The sequence below is a fragment of the Gastrolobium bilobum genome, unplaced genomic scaffold (assembly GCF_033153095.1).
Source record: "Gastrolobium bilobum isolate Gb01-03AN ecotype WA unplaced genomic scaffold, APGP_CSIRO_Gbil_v1 utg2164, whole genome shotgun sequence".
Taxonomy (NCBI): Eukaryota; Viridiplantae; Streptophyta; class Magnoliopsida; order Fabales; family Fabaceae; genus Gastrolobium; species Gastrolobium bilobum.
Genome location: NW_026898827.1, coordinates 533,124 through 554,216, shown reverse-complemented (window position 1 = coordinate 554,216; position 21,093 = coordinate 533,124). Strand labels below are relative to the sequence as shown.

The 21,093-nt window shown below is 31.7% G+C and overlaps 1 protein-coding gene across 2 annotated transcripts; it reads left to right on the top strand.

The window, feature by feature from the left end:
• The first annotated feature begins 8,486 nt into the window (after positions 1 to 8,486).
• On the top strand, positions 8,487 to 16,379 carry LOC133284483 (V-type proton ATPase subunit B 1). Of its 2 annotated transcripts, none has more exons than XM_061481500.1 (15): positions 8,487 to 8,587; positions 9,361 to 9,425; positions 9,674 to 9,729; positions 9,840 to 9,938; positions 10,223 to 10,282; positions 11,241 to 11,352; positions 11,441 to 11,649; positions 13,128 to 13,256; positions 13,929 to 14,066; positions 14,336 to 14,486; positions 14,574 to 14,656; positions 15,048 to 15,095; positions 15,424 to 15,477; positions 15,557 to 15,640; positions 15,742 to 16,379. In XM_061481500.1, the coding sequence occupies exons 2-15, from the start codon at positions 9,368 to 9,370 to the stop codon at positions 15,925 to 15,927; spliced, it is 1,467 nt and encodes a 488-aa protein (XP_061337484.1). In that variant the 5' UTR covers positions 8,487 to 8,587; positions 9,361 to 9,367; the 3' UTR covers positions 15,928 to 16,379. The 2 variants fall into 2 exon arrangements, with proteins under 2 accessions (XP_061337484.1, XP_061337485.1); XM_061481501.1 differs by having other exon boundaries at positions 8,501 to 8,587; positions 9,334 to 9,425.
• Positions 16,380 to 21,093: the final 4,714 nt, after the last annotated feature.

Genomic DNA, 21,093 nt, shown 5'->3' with positions numbered 1-21,093 from the left:
TTACTTGAAATAACTTTTAAGGTTCTGTCATATTATGCCTCGTCAGTCGTCACCCTGTTTCTATAAATTGACAGCTTGATGTCACTGTGCCTGTGCTACCTCCATCATGCACGAAATAATATCTTAGTTTCTTCCTAATTCAACTTAACCATCCAACACCAACAAATTCAACTGCTAATTGCCAAAATTGTTTAGTTAGATCCCTAGTTACTCGATTACTACATTTTACCCTTAATCTAAAGCTTACATTATTAATAGAGTGGAATGGAATAAGTAAAGATGGAAAATAAAAAAAAAATGAATTAGATTAATTTATAATATATATAGAGAAAAATTATTTATCCTTTTAAATGACATATAGTTATGTCATTTTAAGTGAAGAAATACACAACCTAGTATTTTTTTATTTAAATTTTAATTTTTTTAAAGGAAATCCACTCTCTCTCCGTGATTTTGATTGCTTGTTTCTTTTTTTCACTTAAAATGATATAATTCTATATCATTTAAAAGGACAAACGCTAAACCATATATATATATATATATAGAGAAGAATATTTGTCCTTTTAAATGACATATAGTTGTTAGAGGTATTCGCGGTCTGGATTGGATCGGTTTTGGAAGCAAAAATCATCTGATCAAATCCCTTCGGTTTGATCATGTAATCATCCATTCAAATCCGATCCGATCCGATCCAATTTTTTTCGATTTGGATTGTATCTATTTTCGGTTTTTTGAAAATCCTAAAATTTGTTTTATGATTATTGTGCAAATAACATATTCGGTATATATTGGCTTTGTAATTTTATTTTTTTTAAATACAAAAGCATCAGTAAACGATAATATAGTTTTATTTTTTTGCACAATGAGAACGATAATATAGTTTTATTTTTTTGCACAATGAGATATGAAGCTCAACATAGATGTAATATTTTGTTGATGAGATGTGACTAGTTTTTTCTTGAGTTTAGTTGATGGGTTAATAGGTCTTGAGTTTAGTAGGTATAGAAAAATTAATATATTAGATCGGTTTGGATTGGATTGATTTTCATCTACAAATTCAAAAACTGATCCAATCCAATTAAAATTTGCGGTATTTTTTCGGTTTTCGGTTTTTCGGTTTTCGGTTTATTCGGTTTTCAATTTTTCGGTTCGGTCACCGCAGTTTGAATTGGTTTGGATCGGTTGATGAACACTCCTAATAGTTGTGTCATTTTAAGTGAAGAAATACACAACCTAGTATTTTTTATTTAAACTTTAATTTTTTTAAAGGAAATCCACTTTCTCTCCCATGATTTTGATTGCTTGTTTCTTTTTTTCACTTAAAATGATATAACTCTATATCCTTTAAAAGGACAAACGCTAAACCATATATATATATATATATATATGGGATATGATCTTTTGACACCGGTGTCAAATTTAAAGATTGACACATCATCTAAAAGCCGTTAGATTAAAAAATTAATGGTTTCACATGCTGACAAATTAGAGTCGTTTATCTTTTTTGTTCTAACGGCTCTCAGATGAGATATCAAACTTTAAATTTGACACTGCTGTCAAAGAATCCTACCTATATATATAAGGATAGGATCCTTTGATAACGGTATCAAACTTTAAAATTTGACACAAAATCCTAATAAGTTTGATTCCCAATAAATGATAACCGTTGATTGGTGAAATTCAACGGTTAAAATTTGGTGTCAAATTTTAAAGTTTGACACTAATATCAAATGATTCTGTCCATATATATGTGTGTGGGGGGGGGGGAGGTTTTTTTTACACCAGTGTAAGACTAATATGTCTTACACCGGTGTAAAATGATCATAATCATATAGGGGCAAGATCATCTTACATCAGTGTAGAAATAATAAGTTTTACACCAAATCTGAAGTTTTTATTTTCGTGCATATAAGAGTTGTAATTTATTGGGAATTAATAATATATTAATAAGTGAAACGCAATAAATCTCAACCTTTAGATGCATGGAAATCAACGGTTAAGATTGGATGTAAGACTTATTATTCTTACATCGATATAAGTGGATGTTATCCAATATATATATATATGTGTGTGTGTGTGGTGGGGGGGGGGGAGTTAGATTTACAAATTTTTTGTTTATAAATTCTTACAAATTACACTAAGTATGACCGGTCATACTTCAATCAAGAGTGTATGACTGATCATACTTAATGTAATTTTAAAAAAAAAATTATAAACAGAACTTTTCCCCGTGTATATATATATATATATAAGCTTTAAACTTCTCATGTAAGAAGAGGAAAAGTATAAAGCTTCTTGTAAAGAGAAGAATTCGTGAGCCATACATTTTTTTTAAGTTAAACACAGAAATCGAAGGGTGAATGACATGAGATAACACTTTTCTTAATGCCATGAGAAGTGTTTTTCCTGTATATAAATGGTTTTATTAATCTCGTGTTAAATGAGATAAATTATCTCATATCATAAAGATAAATTTGTGGGCTCCATCACCTAAAAAAAATAAAAAAATAAAAGAAAAAAGGTGACACGGTTATCGAATGGTGTGTAGAAGAAAAAACTTACCTCATGTAGAATGATAATAGTTTTTTCCATACATAAAAGGTAAAACTAATTTTATATTGCATAAGAGAATGTATCTTATCCTGTAAAACAAAATCAAGTTGGGTCTCATTAAAAAAAATTCAAGATGGGACTCACCTTGATTTTATTTCACAACATAAGATACACTTTTCTATGTAACGTAAGATTAGTTTTATCCATATATAAATGCTTTTTGAGTTTCTTTCCATTCCAATTTATTTTTAAATTTCCAAACAAGTGAGATTAATTACCATTTCTTTATTTCTTTTCAATTTCTCTCATTATTTGCGATCCAAGTATTGTAACAGTGTGTGGTAAAATATAAAGATACAAAGCGTGCCACGGAAAAAGAGAGACAAAAATGAAAAGTGTCACAATGCAAAAAATAATATAATTTATGTGGAAATATGTTATTACGCAGACTTAGTTTATTGTATCACGGGTGTTTGGTATGAGAATATTTTTGATATATGAAAAAGTGAGGGTGGATTTTCTAGAATTTCATGTTTGGTAACATATTGAAGAAATTTTTTTCCAAGAAAAGTTGTTTTTCCGGATTATATTTTGTGTATATTTTCTAAACCAAAATATCACTAAAAAATATCATCCGAGAGGTGGTATTTTAAGAATTTCCGACGATGAAAAAATATGAATTAATTTTTTCAGACAAAAATAACCAAATATAGTATAAATAAAATTAATCCAATATTTATATAAATATTTTGGCCTATCAAGTAACTTTTTAGTAATATTTTCGAAAAACTCATTTCTCATCATAATCTCGATAGTCGTTATTTTTGAATAAAAAATAATTTTTCCTCTATCAAATGTTCCCTAATTTTTTGAAAGGATTTATATTTATATATAGGTAAAGTGAGATAAATATTATCTCATCATAAAAGATCTCACTCATTTGCATACATATGCACTAGACGGGCTTTTTTACCCTTATAACCTTTTATTAATAATTAATTATTAAATTAACTTTTATTATAAACTATTTCGAAAAATTTAACCCTCTCAAAAAAATATAACACCAGTCTGCCCCTGTTTGACCGTTGACCACCAAGCCTACCCAGGTACACTTTTTTACACACACACACATATATTTATATATATAGGGTTTAGCGGATGTCTAGTGACTGTACCTGAGGATTGGAACAGTGATATAAAACTACATCGTTTTATAGTGTAAAGGCATCAAATATGGAGAATCATAATCATACAAAGATAGAAATAAATATAAAACATTAAATAAGAGGAATCGTAACCATACAATGATGAAAATAAATATAATATTTCCATTTTCTACAATTAATTTTGAACGATAACTTCCTTTATCCCACCCAAAACGACGTAGTTTCTAGGTGATTGCACCTAGGGGTGTTCGCGGTCTGGATTAGATCGATTTTGGAAGTAAAAATCATTTGATCCAATCCTTTCGGTTTAATCATATAATCATCCATTCTGTTTAGATTTTTTTCTAAATTCAATCCGATCCTATCCAATTTTTTTCGGTTTGGATTGGATCAGTTTTCAGTTTTTTGAAAATTCTAAAATTTAATTCATGATTATTGTGCAAATAATATCTTTTGTATATATTGACTTTGTAATATACATTTTTTTGAAATACAAAAGCATCAATAATTGATAATATAGTTTTTTTTGGGTAAGGAGATATAAAGCTCTGCCTAGATGAAATTTTGTTGATAAAATGTTACTAGGTTTTTTCTTAAATTTAGTTTATGGGTTAATGGGTCTTGGGTTTAGAAATTTTTGGGCTATGATTGGGGAAAGACCCAAGTAAGTATAGGAGAATTAATATATTTGGTCGGTTTGGATTGGATTGGTTTTCATCAACCAATCCGAAAATCGATCCAATCCGATTAAAATTTGTAGGTTTTTTTTTCGGTTTTCGATTTTTCGATTTTCGGTTTATTCGGTTATCGGTTTTTCGGTTCAGTCACCGCGGTTTGAATCGGTTGATGAACACCCCTAACTGCACCAATGCTTATATGCAGTCATATTACAAATCATTTTGCCATATATATATATATATATGTATCTTTTTTTTTTCTTTTTCTGTTATGCTCTACGCTGTCCCTTTAATTCTTCCCATACACCTGAGATCACTCATGATGTCTTATATTAAGATAGTATGTCTTAGGGTTGGAAAAAATGAGCCAACCCGTCGGGTTGGCTCGTAACCCTCCAAAAATAAGCCGGGTTGTGTTGACAAAAATGATCTGAGCTAACCTTTAAGAACCCGCACCGTTAATTAAGGAAGTTAATTATTTAATTATGTGGAATTAGGAAATAATTTCATAATTGACCCTAATAATTATTATGAGGCTCTAATAATTATAGTAGGTGAGTTATAAATATATATACCGGTTCTGCTAGTCGGTATAAATGCGTACCGAAAAAGTATCCCGAAAAATTATAATAAGTGCATGATAATTCCTAGAATAGTATATAGGACTTGTAAAACGAGCTTCAAGTTAAAATAATGAGAATTGGTGCCAGAAACTGATACTGGCTATGAAAAGCGCGTACTGGAAAGGTGCTCCGAAAAATATAAGAAAATTATGTTAAATCTTGTAAAATTAAGTAGGTTAAGAATCCTGATTTTGGGATTAAAATATTAAGCGTAACATTTAAAGTTAATATTGTGTGTTAGTGACTTAACCGCCTATATAAGCCTTGTGGGCACTAAACCCTAGGCCATGTTGTGTCTTCTACGTGAGTTTTGCTGAGTCTTGAAGTCAGCCACCCTTTTCCACCTTCTTCTCCATTTTTGTGAGCCAAGGAGCTTTCGTTCTTCTTGGTTTCTTCATTAAACACTTGAGTGGGTGTCTTGGTTGAGTGTGTATGAGCTTTGTGAAGGAGGTGGGTGCTTCATTCTGAGTTGTAGATATTGTTGGTGAGGTGAGGTGTTGAGGGGATGAGTTGGTGTCCCTTTGGTGAGAGCTCTTGTTCTTGGTTTGTGAAGCTTCAAGAAGCTTCCTTTGTGTAGAAAGGTCCAAGCTTGTGTTAGTATTTACGTTTTGGGACCAAGTCAGAACCTTTGGAGTTGGTTGTGAGCTCCAAGAGCCTTCCATTTCTGAGTTTGAAGCTTTGGTAAGTTGCCTAACCTTTACCATGAGTTTAAATGATTTAAAGGTGGTGTCTTTGCATGTAAATGGGTTAAGCAAGTAACTACCATGTGTATGAACCTGTATATACCTAAAAATGGAGTCTTAAACGCATTTATTTGGTAAAGTTGGACCTTTGGTGGATATCTTCGCGAAATGCAGAAACTGCATTCTGTCGCGAAATATCCGGATATTTGGTCGATAAATATCCGGATATTGATATCCGGATATTGCCAATGAGATATCAGGATATTGATATCCGGATATGCCCCCGACATATATCCGGATATTCTGGGATTTCGAGGAACAGTAAGGTACTGTTCATACAGAACTGAGCAATGAGTTTGTGGTCCCTATTTTGATGGAGTTGAACTTCTGTAAATACTTAACTAAGTCAGAATCAAGGTATTAAGGGCTTATGATTTTGTGGGAAGCCTTAAGACGTAAAACGTAAAAGGAAAACATAGTCTTTATGTTTATGCTTTGGAGCTATGAATGTTGATATGCTTGCTGGTCCTAAATCAGATTGTGATCTGCTGTGTTTGGACATTGAGCTTGTGTGGACTTGACTTGGATTGATTGCTTAAGAGGTAAGCTTTCGTGTCCTCGGTTTAGCCATGTTGTGGTTCCACCATATCCCATGGGGGTATGGTTATATGCATGCTGTGTTACATGCTTTGGATATTTGAAATGCTGTTGAGCTTTATGTGTAATGACTTTTAATATGCATGTGTTGTTCCATCTTGACAGTAAGCCTGAGTATGTGGCGTCATACAAGTCGGTGATCCGGGGTGGATGCAAGTAGCGTCTTGCACTATTTGTGGGTATTAGACATATATAAATCCTGCATTTCTCTGTGTAGTAGAATAGTATTGACACACATGACATGATTATCTGCTGCATTGCACTGTTTTAGAAATGATATTGATGAACTGCTTTTGAACTTATATTGCACATGTAAGTGAGCTTGGGGTGGAAGATCATTGAGGACCCCTTGTCTTACTGAGATTTCTTGTTTAGAGATCTCACCTCACGTTTGGGGCGCTTATTTCAGGTTTAGGTAATTTGGGGGCTGATGTCTCTGGTAGCAGGAAGCCAGAGCTTAGTTGATGTTTAATTCTGTTTATTATGCTGGCATGACTGGATTGGATGCGTTTTATGCTTTCTGCTATTTGCGATTATGTTGTTGTTGAGACTTATATCGGGCTTTGTTGCCTTATTTGGGTGAGCATGGGATTTTTCCATGCCACTAGGTTGTTAGTACTTTTGAGTTGAGTTGTATAAACTGCTAGTTGGTCCGGTCTACGTATGGTAGTTCCTTGACTAGAGGCATACTTATGTTATTTAATTGATGAGGTTTTCCAGTTATCTGTTTATTGCAATATACATACAGACGATTTTTTGACAATGGTTAAGTAATCAAGTTGGTAATGGTTAATGACATCATAATTGAAAAGAAAAATATATTCCGCACTTTTAATTATGTGCAACTTAATACGATAACATGATAACATTACCAGATATATACGGGGTGTTACACAACCCGACCCGAGCCAGCTCGTGAAAAATCGAGCCAACCCGCGGGTCAAACGAGCCAGCTCGCGGGTTGATATTTTTTTTATTATAAAATACAAAGTATAATATACAAAAATGGACAAAACCCACACACTCTATCATCATTTTTCTTCCTTCTCTAAAACTAAGTCCCTAATCTTCTCACATCCCTGTCATTTTTATATTGTCAGGTTGTGCTGACTCTGTTTGGTTCAAATATCTTACCCACTTGGTAGCAAGTGGTTCTGATTGTTTCTTGATGTTGGTGCAAATTTGTTGTGAAGAAAATTTGAAACTAAAATATTTTGCTTTTATTTCTTATTTTGTAACCCTTTGTTTAAGCTGATGGAAGCCACATAGCTGGTGCATTAATAATACATGGTCATTTAAATAGGCTGAAAACGAGCCAACCCGCGAGCTATTTTTTCAAGTCAACCCACGAACCATATTTTTGAGCCAACCCGCAAGTCAACCCTAACCCGGCTCGGGTTTTCTGACTCGTTTTTTTCAAGCCAACTCTAACCCGACTCATTTTTTTCGGATTGAATGCGGGTCGGGCCGGATTGGCCCGTTTGGAGAGTATTTGTACATCTGGAGAGTATTTGTATTTAGCTATCAGCCTAAGAATATATTAAAAGAGAAATGTTTTTCTCAAATTACATAAAAAAATTTATCTCATGTCACAGACACATCGCAATCCGAGCCAATATTTTTTTTTCTTTTTTCTTTTCTTTTAGCAGTGGAACCCACCCAATTATGTCTCTACATGAGATAATAATATCTCATGTAGCATGAGAAAAGCATTGCCCATATTAAAATTACTAAAAGAAATAAATACTGAAAAGGACATAAACCAGCTGTGACGTGTCATTTTTGGCACCTGGCAGCGGCACCATGGTTGGGAAAATATTTTGGGTGCATCGGGCCTTTGTGTTCCTTCCATTGAAAGGATGACATGTGGATAATAAATTTTTTTATTCTTTTATCTCTCTTCTGTTTTTTCTTCTCTCTCCTAATTTGATTGGTTTGTCTCACCCAGTAAAAAATGGGCCCGGAGCACTTTAAATCATCTCCATGGTTGGGTCCATTTTCATTTCCCAACCCGAGAAAAATACAGTTACTCTTCAAATCATAGTTGAAAGTTGATATTTGAAACGATTTTACTTATTTATTTTTTTATTTGATAAAAAAAATAAAAATATTTAATGGTTTCCTATTTTGTTAATTATTTTGGTCCATTAGATCCGTGTTGTTCACCCACTCTCCTTCGCCCACATCTCTCTTCTTCCACTTCAGATCAGGAAAATCGAAAACCACAGGTTCCATTTTCTCTCTTCCGATCCATTTTTTGTTTTTCATCTCCTTTTGCTTCGATCTTCTAATTCTTATCCAATTCTTCGTTTCTCGATCTCATTGTTTCGCTGTCTTCCCCAAATCTCAGTATCTTTTTATTTATTTATTGATTATTATTATTATTTTCTGTTACAAGGTTTGAGTAATGAAAGTATGAAACTAGCTCACAGTTCGATCAGTTACCAACTAGAATAAGGCTATATAATAATTGTGCCTTCAATTTTGAAGATTACTGTTGTTCTTCTTTGCGAACCTTTTTTTTTTTTTTTTTTAAATTTTTTCCGAGTTCAGTCGCTTAATTCAGTAGCAGAATTGAGCCATTCTTTTTGGGCGCACAAATGAAGTGCAATTTGGATGGTTCAAGTTATATTCTACCCGAAGTGTCGTTTTTTGGCTGAAGGTTTTGGTCGTGTAAACCCTAAATTAGCCCTCCAGATATTAGCGTGTTTGAAGTAATAATTTGGTGGAAAAAAAAAATATCTTTTAAAAACTAGTGATACACTGATATTTGAAAGATTTTAAGACTTACTCTTTTTCCTTTTTTGCTATGCTGGTTTCTGTATTGTCTTTTTTTTCCCCTTTTCTTTTTCCTTTTTTTTATTGTTTTATTTTGTGTTTTTGGTGGTTGCTTTGTCATAAATCATAATCTTTGACGGTTTTAGTTTTACTTCTCATTTGTGTTTTTCGCTTGGCATGTATTGACTTTTGTGAGATTCCTCTTTTGTCTGCTTATTCGAAGTTCCAAGATGGGTGTGGCTCAGAACATTCAAGATATGGAGGAGGGTACCTTGGAGATCGGAATGGGTATGTGTCTAATTGGTTTACCTGCTATCTTGTTGATATTTTTATTTTTATTGGATTTCCTGTCGGTATGTATACACTAGACATTAATAAATGAAGAAAGGATATTTAATACTTGCCATTTTGCATAAAAGAGACATTTTGCAAGCAGGACTACTTGATTGATCAATCAAAAATCGAAAACTTGTAGTATTCGTTCTGTTATTATTTAGTTTCACCTTGAATTATTTGTTTGTTCATTAATGTTGCAGAATACAGAACTGTGTCTGGAGTTGCTGGACCATTGGTCATACTGGATAAAGTTAAGGTAATAACTATATGCTCGCTGATATGTATTATGATATTTTGATATTTTCAATGAAAATGACCTGACTTCTGCATGGCGTGACTAAATTTTATGCTGATCTACTGCATCAGGGACCCAAATATCAAGAGATTGTTAATATTCGTTTAGGAGACGGAACCACTCGGCGTGGACAGGTTCTAGAGGTTGATGGCCAAAAGGCTGTTGTTCAGGTCAGAGCCTATAGCATACACAATATCTGTACTTGCTTCTTTGGATGTCTTTAAGATTTATGTGTTTATTTTTTATGCATAACCAAAACATTCTAAGATTCCCCTGCACTCTCAATCTTTGTGAGTAGTTTTCTTAGTAAGAAATGCCTTCATTGCTGTTTACTTTGTTTATATAGCTGCATTACTTTAATAGCAAATAATTCTGTCACTGTTTAGTTTTACCGTTCTGCTAGCATCATTAACTGTAATTTAAAGTTGATTCACCTTTTTCTGCTATTGACCAGGTATTTGAAGGTACCTCTGGGATTGACAATAAATTTACCACCGTGCAATTTACTGGAGAGGTATAAACTCTTGGTTATTACAATTCTCTATATTCAAAAGTACATGTCAAAAGTATAATGCATGTAAATTTAATCGCTTTTTCCCCCATGAAATTATCTACACTGTTTGGTGACTTATCTTTGTAACGTTGAAATTTTAATTCCGTGGGACCTAAAATATGTATTAACTGTTAGTTTGGTAGTTCTATTTTGCTTGAAGAAAATACAGAATTGGGCTGATCTGGCTAGTCTTTTAATATGCTGTCTTTTAAATTATCACAGTGGATAAATTAGAAAAATCCAATTATAACTACCTATAAGCATGTCAACTGCATTTTCCCCCCCTTAAAAAAAGGACAAGTTGGTTTGACTTGTATCAATATAGATTATGTTGCTTATCAATTAACTTGATTAATTGATAGATTTTACACTATGAATATATTTTTAGCATGTTAACTTGACATTTAAAGGGGGCGAACCGGAGAAGTGGTAAAACTGTTCTTTCATGACTGAAAGGTCATGGGTTCGAATCCAGGAAACAGCCTCTTTGCAATTATGCAAGGGTAAGGCTGCGTATAAGGATTTTCTCCACCCCACGCTCGCTAGTCGGGTTTAACGGGGAGTGGTTTTTTTTTTTTTAACTTGACATTTGTAGTGGAGACTTCAATTTTATGATATAATACAGGAAAATAGATGAGGAATTGTGGTACATTGAAATTGTAGTATTCATACGGTTTGGTTGCTGATTACTATTGTATTTGTTCTGGAGGGGTAGTTCCTCTTGTGATGAACTTCACATGATTTACCCTGTCCTAAGTTTCCTTTCAATTTAGTGATGAGTGTTAATTATTGAATTGAAACTGAAATTCTTCCTTCTTTTTTTCTCCGACTTTCTTTAACATGTAACTTTTATTGTATTGGAATCAGTTCATTCCACCATTGACTTCCTCCTTTCCTCTCTACTTGTTAATGTCCACAGGTTTTAAAAACTCCTGTCTCACTGGACATGCTTGGGCGCATATTCAATGGTTCTGGAAAACCAATTGATAATGGTCCACCGATTTTACCTGAAGCTTACTTGGATATATCAGGTATTTAACTTCTTCTGCAGTGTTCTACAACTTTATGTTTATTGGTGTCTGATATATATATTTTTCTTTTATCTTCCCAATAATTCAGGAAGTTCCATTAACCCTAGTGAGAGAACCTATCCTGAAGAGATGATACAAACAGGGATATCTACTATTGATGTCATGAATTCCATTGCTAGAGGTCAAAAGATCCCTCTGTTCTCAGCTGCTGGTCTCCCCCATAATGAAATTGCTGCACAAATTTGTCGTCAGGCTGGCTTAGTCAAACGATTAGAGAAGTCTGATAATCTTCTTGAGGTATAGCTGAATTACTAAAGTGCATTTCATCAATATGTTAAATGCCCTTGAATTATGATTTTTGGAAATTGGTAATGATTTGCGTTTCATATAATTAATATCGTTGTTGTTGTTTTGGATAGAAAAAGAAATATTATTATATAGAAAGGGGAGAATAGAAGGGAGGATAAGGTACCCTTGAAAAGAAACCACAAAGCTAAAGGAAGACAAAGTAAAATCACGTATAGGAAACCAGTCAAACCACAAAATAAACACAATCCAAGGAGAAAACAAAAAACAAACACAAAAAGTAAATATTCCGTATTTATTACATAAATACCTTCTTGGCTATGACAATTTGGGTATTTATGGCATTCAACTGTACTTTTGAGGACTCCAAGGATAGTTGGGTTTTTAGGCTTTCTTCTCGACTATTTTTTTACTTTACATTGCTTCCTAACACTCAATTTTCAGATGCATGATATGTTTGCAGGTTTTAATGCAGATGGAGCTTAGTGCTTGTTTTTTAAATTGATGGTTTGTGGAGTTAGACCTATATATGTTGAATTATTTCCTTAAAAACCACTCCTGTTGAACCCCAACTAGCGAGGGTAGGGGTGAGGGCAACCTTTGTACGCAGTTTTACCCTTGCATATTTACAAAGAGGCTGTTTTTCGGATTCGAACCTGTAATTTTTCAGTCATAAAGAAACAGCTTTACCACTGCTACCGACTCGCCCTCTTAAGTGTGTCCATGCCATGCCATGCCTTCTAAGTGTGTGTGTGAACAGTTTTGTTGCCTGATTATCACCCTTAGAAGGTTGTCAATTGATGTGGAAACAGGTCTTATGTAGGATATTGGTAATTTATAATTTATATCATTAATAAGTGAAGAATTTAGTAATGTTTGAGCAATTTGAAGATTTCTCTCAATAATCAATCATTTATTGCCAGCAATACATGCATTACTATTTGCTTGACTGTGAAACATATGGCTTTTGAAGCCGCTTATTTTCTAGTTGCTTAGAGTGTAGGTTTTCAAAATTTATATTATTACAGTATTACTGTTTATCTATGTATCCTTGAAAATTCAAATTTGGAAGGATAGTTTGTGATTTCTGGTTTCTTGAAATACTTAAGAAACTTTAGAATAGACTTATGTGCTAGACAGAAGTTCTGTGAAATTGCTTGAGTAAGAGAGTTCTGTGAAATTGCTTGAGTAAGAGCATTCAACGTCCTTGATATTTATATGCATAAAAGAATAAATACATTTTACATTTACAGGAATAATAATAGAAAATTAAACTATTTCCATTGACAATAATCTTTCCAATGATACATTAACTTACTCGTTTCATTGATTACAGATCTTTTACTTCTTATTTTCTTTTAACATTAATAAGGCTGTTTTTAGTTAGTCGTCTACTTAAACTCATTACTTTTATACTTCCTGTAAGATGAAGAAGGTGGTTTTTCTTACAAATCTTGTTTTATGCACAGGATGGAGAAGAGGACAATTTTGCCATTGTGTTTGCAGCAATGGGAGTTAACATGGAGACTGCACAGTTTTTCAAACGTGACTTTGAGGAGAATGGCTCAATGGAGAGAGTGACCCTTTTCCTAAATTTGGTAATCTTTAAAATCAATATGCAAGTATTCTTTTATTCTTCTTAATCTGGCCATTTATTTGAATCATCCCAATTTCTTTTTCAGTAATTATGCTTGTGTAGTTCACAATATTAAGATAAATAATGGCCCTTATATTGATATTGTCTTGTAATATGTGCTTGGAACTTACAAAAAGTTTAGTTTTTTGTTTTATTGTTCATTTTTCTGTGGAGTGTTAATATTATGACTCAATCTATTCATTACAAAAAAATATTACGTTTTGCTTCTCCTATTTAAATCTAACTCTGATAGGTATATATGTAGTGGTAAACTGGTAATATGTCCATGGTTCATGCATAACTAATTTTTGGCACGTTAACCTAAACCAAGTAATATTTAACATTTTAGAAGAAAAAGATTTGAAATTTTCTAGGATCTCCCAGCTGGTGAAGATTGAAACGATAATGTAACATGGTAATTTTTGTTAAAAAAATGTGTGGCCTTAAATTTTTTTTACATCATATTGTATTTGAGGAACACAAGTTGGTACATTGTGAATGACTTTTTTCCATCATAAAAAATGAAATTCAAACAAGGCATCTACTGATGTATTTGGAATTTGGATTTCATAAATTGTATGAAGGAGCTGATCCTTAACAATGTTTGTTCTGTTGCTCCTGTGATTTACTGCAGGCAAATGATCCTACCATTGAGCGTATTATTACTCCTCGTATTGCTCTTACTACTGCTGAATATTTGGCTTATGAATGTGGCAAGCATGTGCTTGTCATACTCACAGACATGAGTTCTTATGCCGATGCTCTTCGTGAGGTAATGTACCTTCAACTGTAATTTATTAGGAAAAAAAAGTAACAAAAGGAAAGAAGAGAGATGTGAAACCCTTTACAGCCTTTTCTGTTCTCCTGTTATTTTTTTATTTCTCTGTATGTTTACAAAAATTTCAGAGGCTTTAATGATAATTAAAATTGACATTGATTATGTCTTTCTCTTATTATTGGAGTATGAGAAGTAACTGGAAAAAAATATTTCTCAAACCATTTTGCATTATACAAGCTATTGATAACTTCTTGATCCTATAGGTATCTGCTGCGCGAGAAGAAGTGCCAGGAAGACGTGGTTATCCTGGTTATATGTATACAGATCTTGCAACCATTTATGAACGTGCTGGAAGAATTGAGGGGCGTAAAGGCTCTATTACACAAATTCCAATTTTAACCATGCCAAATGATGGTATTGAAATATTAAAGTTTATCTGCTATCTTGCATAATGCTTTCTTAATACTGAATGATCATGTTTCTTGAACTTCTTCTGTACAGATATTACGCATCCAACGCCTGATCTTACGGGATATATCACGGAGGGGCAGATATACATTGACAGGCAGCTGCATAATAGACAGGTGGGTTATATTAACACTTTCACAGCTGTAATGAATATTGTACACCATGTTGGATTAATTACTCGGTTAATTACTACATAGAATTTGGTGCAAAATGCATCCTAACATTATATTACTATAATAACGCTAAATTGTTGACTTGTTATTTAATGGAAGTTAGTATTCTCCATGTGAGAAGTTTGAAATGTTTTGGTTTTATTTTTCATTGACACATCAAGTGGAATGCTTTGAAATATTTTTCACCTGTTAGATTGTAGGAGACTTTTTTTATGAATCTGTCATAATGATGTATTAAGTTGGTACACAATCAGTCTGACCTGGTAAATTGCTTATATTTTATACTTTATTTTGAGACTGAAACTGAGCATTGCAATTCTTTTTAATTGAGCAGATATACCCACCAATCAATGTCCTTCCATCATTATCTCGTTTGATGAAGGTAAGGGTAATCTTGTTTGTTTGATATTGTGAAGAACTAATTGAACCCAAAAAGCTTAAGCTAGTGGATAAGGCTACATTAATGGTATTATATATCTCTAACATGCCCCCTCACACGAAAGCCCAATTGGCTCTCGTGTGAGATGGCGTGTTAGAGAAATATATAAACCATTGATGGGGGCCTTTACCTACTAGCTTAAACTTTTAGGTTGAAGTGGTTGTTTACAGATATCAAGGTGCTATAAAGTGATAAATATTCTCTGTTTCTCAATTAAAAAGCAAGTTAAGTGGTTCACACTCTAATGATGCATTATTGGTTATCTGTGCAGAGTGCTATTGGTGAGGGAATGACTAGAAGGGATCATGCTGATGTGTCCAACCAGGTCTGATCTTGTTTGTTCATCATATAGTTCCTTTTTTGTTTATAAACTATCTTATTGATGTTATTTTGTTTCTTTTCAGCTCTATGCAAATTATGCCATTGGAAAGGATGTCCAGGCAATGAAAGCTGTGGTTGGAGAAGAAGCACTTTCATCTGAGGACCTGGTCTCTAATGATTTTCTCTCATAAGGATATTTTGTTTGATTAAGTGAAACTATTTTTGAAGTGGTATTAATCAAACTTATTTTTCTTCTTTTTATCAACAGCTGTATCTGGAATTTTTGGACAAGTTTGAGAGGAAGTTTGTTGCACAGGGAGCTTATGACACCCGCAATATATTCCAGTCACTAGATCTTGCATGGACTTTACTTCGGATTTTCCCTCGTGAGCTTCTTCATCGTATACCAGCCAAGACTCTTGACCAGTTTTACAGCCGGGATGCTGGTAATTGATGATTAAGCAAGCGCATGTACCTTGATCTCCTGCTCAATCAGTGCCTGTGTCTTCGGCAAATAATTTGTTTCTTTGATTTCTCGCCCAAAGTCCATATTTCTTCTATCCAGCATAAATATAATAAAGGATTGAGTTTGTTTGAATCCCTCATATTTCGAGTTCGTCAATTAGTTAGAAAGAAGACCCCATAGATGATATGGTTCCGTCCTATTGGCCTTTCTTTTCTTTTTTTGTCTTTTGATGGGGGAAAGTTTTAGTTGTATTACACTCTGTAGGATGGCGTTAATTTTGCTGTGGGATGTTTGCTTATATTGGAATTTGAGGAGATTGCTGTTGCAATGTATTTTGCTTGTTTCATAATCTTATTTAGCCTGTAATTTGATTATTTAGGATATTTATAATAAGGATATTTGTCAATTAGACACTTCGTTGATGTATTTATCTGTTTTATATCTATTAATAATTGAAACGAGCTTTTATAGTGTTGGGAATCCGGCTATATTTGCGTTTGTCGCTATCATCTTAAGCCCAAGGTCCAAATCACTATTTGGGATACCCAATCTCATAACTATCGTGGTTCGTAATTCCGGTTGTTCTGCAGTATGCCGGAGTCTAACAGTTGTGACTGCAGACATGTGAAACATCGACATTTCAAAAATTCTGAGGTGTTGTGTTTGACATTTTTTGACACTTATCGATATTTCTCGACATTTCAATACACGTTGTAAAAACTCAAAAAAGATTCAAAGGTTACATTGTGTTACATTTTGAGTTTCAACTATTAGATTTGTTAGATTACGATTATAATTTATTGTGTTTAATATAAACATTTGGGATATATTACGTTGGCTTTAATGTTTCTAAAGTGAATGTAGATAAGTTATCTACATTCGCGCCCAAAACGACGTCATTTTGGGTTGAAAAATTAAAAATTTATAATGAAAAATACTATTATATCCCTAAAATAAATTATAATTACAAAAATACCTTGATTTTCGCCTCAAAACGACGTCGTTTTGGGCTCACTGTAGATAAGTTATCTACATTGACTGTAGAGAAATTGAACTCTATTATGTTTCTTTACAAAATTGATGGGTATTATAAGTTTAGTTTTATTTTTTTGTTAAATTATTGAATACTAAATATAATATACACTACATAAATTAAAAATATTATATAATTTCAAAACGTATCCTAACGTGTCTAAATTCAACATATTTTAAAAATAACGTGTCAGAGTGTCGTGTCGTATCGTATCTCGTGTCCCGTGACATGTCCCGTGACATGTCCCGTGTTTGGTGCCATGATTACCACCTGATGTTCCTTCCAAAATGTTTAAAAGAGTACAATGACAAAATCATGAGACATGGACTCAATCTGCTATAAAAGTCTTATGCTTTATAACATGGAGGAAAAGTTTAAGAATATTGCTTGTGCATCTGTTTGATTTTGGGAAAGATATCACTTTTTTTTTTTAGATGGTATCACTACTTATCTTTTTTTTTTTTAACTATACCAATAAATATGAATGTCTCACAGAGAACAGTGATAAAGACGAAAAGCGTGGATACATGTCGTTTCTGCTGTCATTTTTCATGTTTTGGAATGCTGGCGTATGGGCATTGTACTCCCTACTCGTCAAAGATTTCTTCATTGGAGTATGCTAATTCATTTCCTTTATTAATGTTTTACATTTATCATAAACGCCATGAACATGTCCCATGTGTACAGATATTAAGGATCCTAAAAGGAGATGAGAAAGTTAAACATATCTTCAACTCCCACGGTAATGATCACGATGATTCAGAAAATCAAGAAAACATTGATGATGGAGTTTATCCATATTCAAGTGCAGAGTTACACCTGAGTCTTGCATTACTTGGTGTTGACGATGACAGTGCAACATGTTGTAGTACAGATCACAACAATAGTTAACACCTGAAAGAACAATGGATCAGGTAGTCAAGTTTTGATTAGTTTCTTTGAATTATAACGCCTTTCATGAGATAAATTATTTCATTTTATCCTAATCGTTCGTTTTTGTAGCTGATGTTGTATTTTTTTGGTTCCTTTATAAACAAACGATCTTAATTCGTTTACATTTTTTGTATACTAATTTTCTTGTGATCGTTTTGTGTTCTGTATACTGATTCTCTTTTTTTGTTTTTTCAGGGTGGAAGGTTTCTTGCTACTGTGAATAGTTTTTGCCTGTGTTTTGTTTCTTCGTTCGTTTTTGTAGCTGATGTTGTATTTTTTTTGTTCCTTTATAAACAAATGATCTTAATTCATTTTCATTTTTTGTATACTAATTCTCTTTTGTTCGTTTTGTATTCTGTATACTTATTCTCTTTTTTTCGTTTTTCAGGGTGGAAGGTTTCTTGCTATTGTGAATAGTTTTTGCCTGTATTTTATTTGTTCGTTCGTTTTTGTAGCTGATGTTGTATTTTTTTTTTTGTTCCTTTATAAACAAATGATCTTAATTCATTTTCATTTTTTGTATACTAATTCTCTTTTGTTCGTTTTGTATTCTGTATACTTATTCTCTTTTTTTCGTTTTTCAGGATGGAATGTTTCTTGCTACTGTGAATAGTTTTTGCATGTATTCAACGTCTTTGATGCTGTGTAGTGCTTGCCTGTGTTTTTTGTCTTCAACGTCTTTGATGCCTATGAATAGTTTTTTGTGTTGCTGCTGAAAATGAATTTGTAACCGAAGGATAGATTTCTAATTTCATAACATATTAATTTCATATTTTTTACAGAGTGTTTCTTCATTGTGTTGCGTTTGGAGTTCTTATTTTCTGTACCCAGAAAATAATTATTATTTCAACTTCTCATATTGTAATTGTCTTGATTCATAATATCAATTTCAAATTTCTAAATTATTTTCAGCTTTGTGTTCACCCTCATACGAATTTGAAATGTTTCCTATTATAATAAATTTTCAAATTTTTATTTTAACTTTAAATTTAAAAACTCAATTAAGATCTCACTAACTCCTGCATTGGTAGTTGCAGGCCTATTAAAAACCCACTAATTTTAAAATTCAAAATTTAAACTTAATATAGGAGGAAAAAAAGTTCAGCATTAATTGGTGGCAAACATCTATATTAATACCCCCACTACTTTTTTAAAATTCGAATTTTAAACATAATATAGGTGAGAAAAGATTTCAACATTAATTAGTGGCAGACAATTGTATTAATATCTCATTATTCTCTACATAGAAATGGGAATCATTGAGTATATTAATAATATTTATTGAAAAGTTTATATTATTTTAATACAAAAAATATGTTCAAAAAACCTCCTTTAATTTGTTGAAAAGTTCATTAATGTATGTTGATGGAATAAAATTAAAACGAATACCAATTCCCTAAATTTTCAACGTTTGAATTTATTGGTGATTTTAATGGTCAGATAACATATGCTACAATTAAAGTTTACAATCAAAATACAAAGTGAATGCATTAGTATCTATTATCAATGGAGTTATATAATTGTGACACTCGGTACAAAAATAATACAAAAAGATAAGAAATTTCCATACAAGTATTTTTTTAAGAAAAAATATTTAACGTAAACGTTTTAAATTTATATGTATAACCAATTCAAAAAATATAAAAATTATAAATTAAACAAAAAATTTAATTTTTTAAATATGTTTATAACTAATTCAAAATAATTTAAACTTTAAATTTTAATAAAAATAAAAAATGACATCTATCATTTTGTAAAAAATAAATTATAAAAATTTAATCACTACAAAAATGTAATTTAATATAGGGTTCGCTTTTTCTGCAGTTACTGCAGATAAGTTATCTGCATTAAGCTAATACGACGTCGTTTTGGGACAGAAATCATAGTATTTTTGTAATTTTAATTTATTTCAGGGTTTTAATAGTTTTTTTATTTATATTTTTTTAAGATTTCAATACCAAAACGACGTCGTTTTAGGAATAAATGCAGATAACTTATCTGCATTAACTGCGGAAATATTTTCCCTTTTAATATATAAGAACTAAATTAAACTTTTATTCTTTTGATGTAAGAGTGTAATTAACACAATTTTTTATGTCGTGAGTGAATAACTAGAAATTACTACTTGGAGAATATGCACGATTTTTTATACATGTTTTTCACTACTTTTTGTGAAGAAATTTAAGTTTATTAATAATATTTATTATTATGTCTAGTGAGTTAGAAAATATTTTATATTTAAAATTCAAACTTTTAAATTTAAATTTTAAATTTGATAGGTGAGAAAATAGTTAAGCATTTAATGTTTCTGTAATGGGAAAAGAGATATATATAATAAATTTAAATTTAATATAAAATTATAGATTAAACAATAAAATATTTAAAATTATAAAAATACATTTATAGTCGATAAAAGTTATTTAAAATTTCAAATTTAAAAGAAAAAATAAGAAATGGCATAATTTATACTTTCCAAAAAATAAATTAAAATTTTAACATAAATTTTTTAAATATACATGTATAACAAATTAAAATAATATACATGTATTTTGAAAAAAAATATTTAACATAAATTTTTTAAATATACATGTATAACTAATTAAAAAAATATATAAAAATCATAATTTAAAATAGAAAAATATTATATAAAAAATATGTATATTTAATATAAAAAAAATTAAAATTAAAATTAAAATTAAAAATGACGTCTGTCATTCTGTAAAAAAAAATTATTAAAATTTATTAGTACATAAGAAAGAAATTAAACTTTCATTTTTTTATTGCAACAGTGTAATTAACACAAATACTTGTAAAAAATAATTATTTATATAAAATGCTGACAGTTAGAGGTGAAAAACTGGGCTCGGCCCGGAGGGCCGGCCCGACAATATATTTTTATAATTTAATTAAAATTTTATCTTTCTTCTTTTATAATTAAATTACTAAATCTGATTTCAATTTTTGTAAATACAAATTTGTGAAATTCCAAAGACTAACGACACTAATCCTTGCAAAAAGAATTATTTATATAAAATGCTGATAGTTAGAGGTGGAAAACTGGGCTCGGCCCGAAGGGCCGGCCCGCTAATTCAACTGAAATTTTATCCTTCTTCTTTTATAATTAAATTACTAAATCTGATTTCAATTTTTGTAAATATAAATTTGTCAAATTCCAAAGACTAACGACA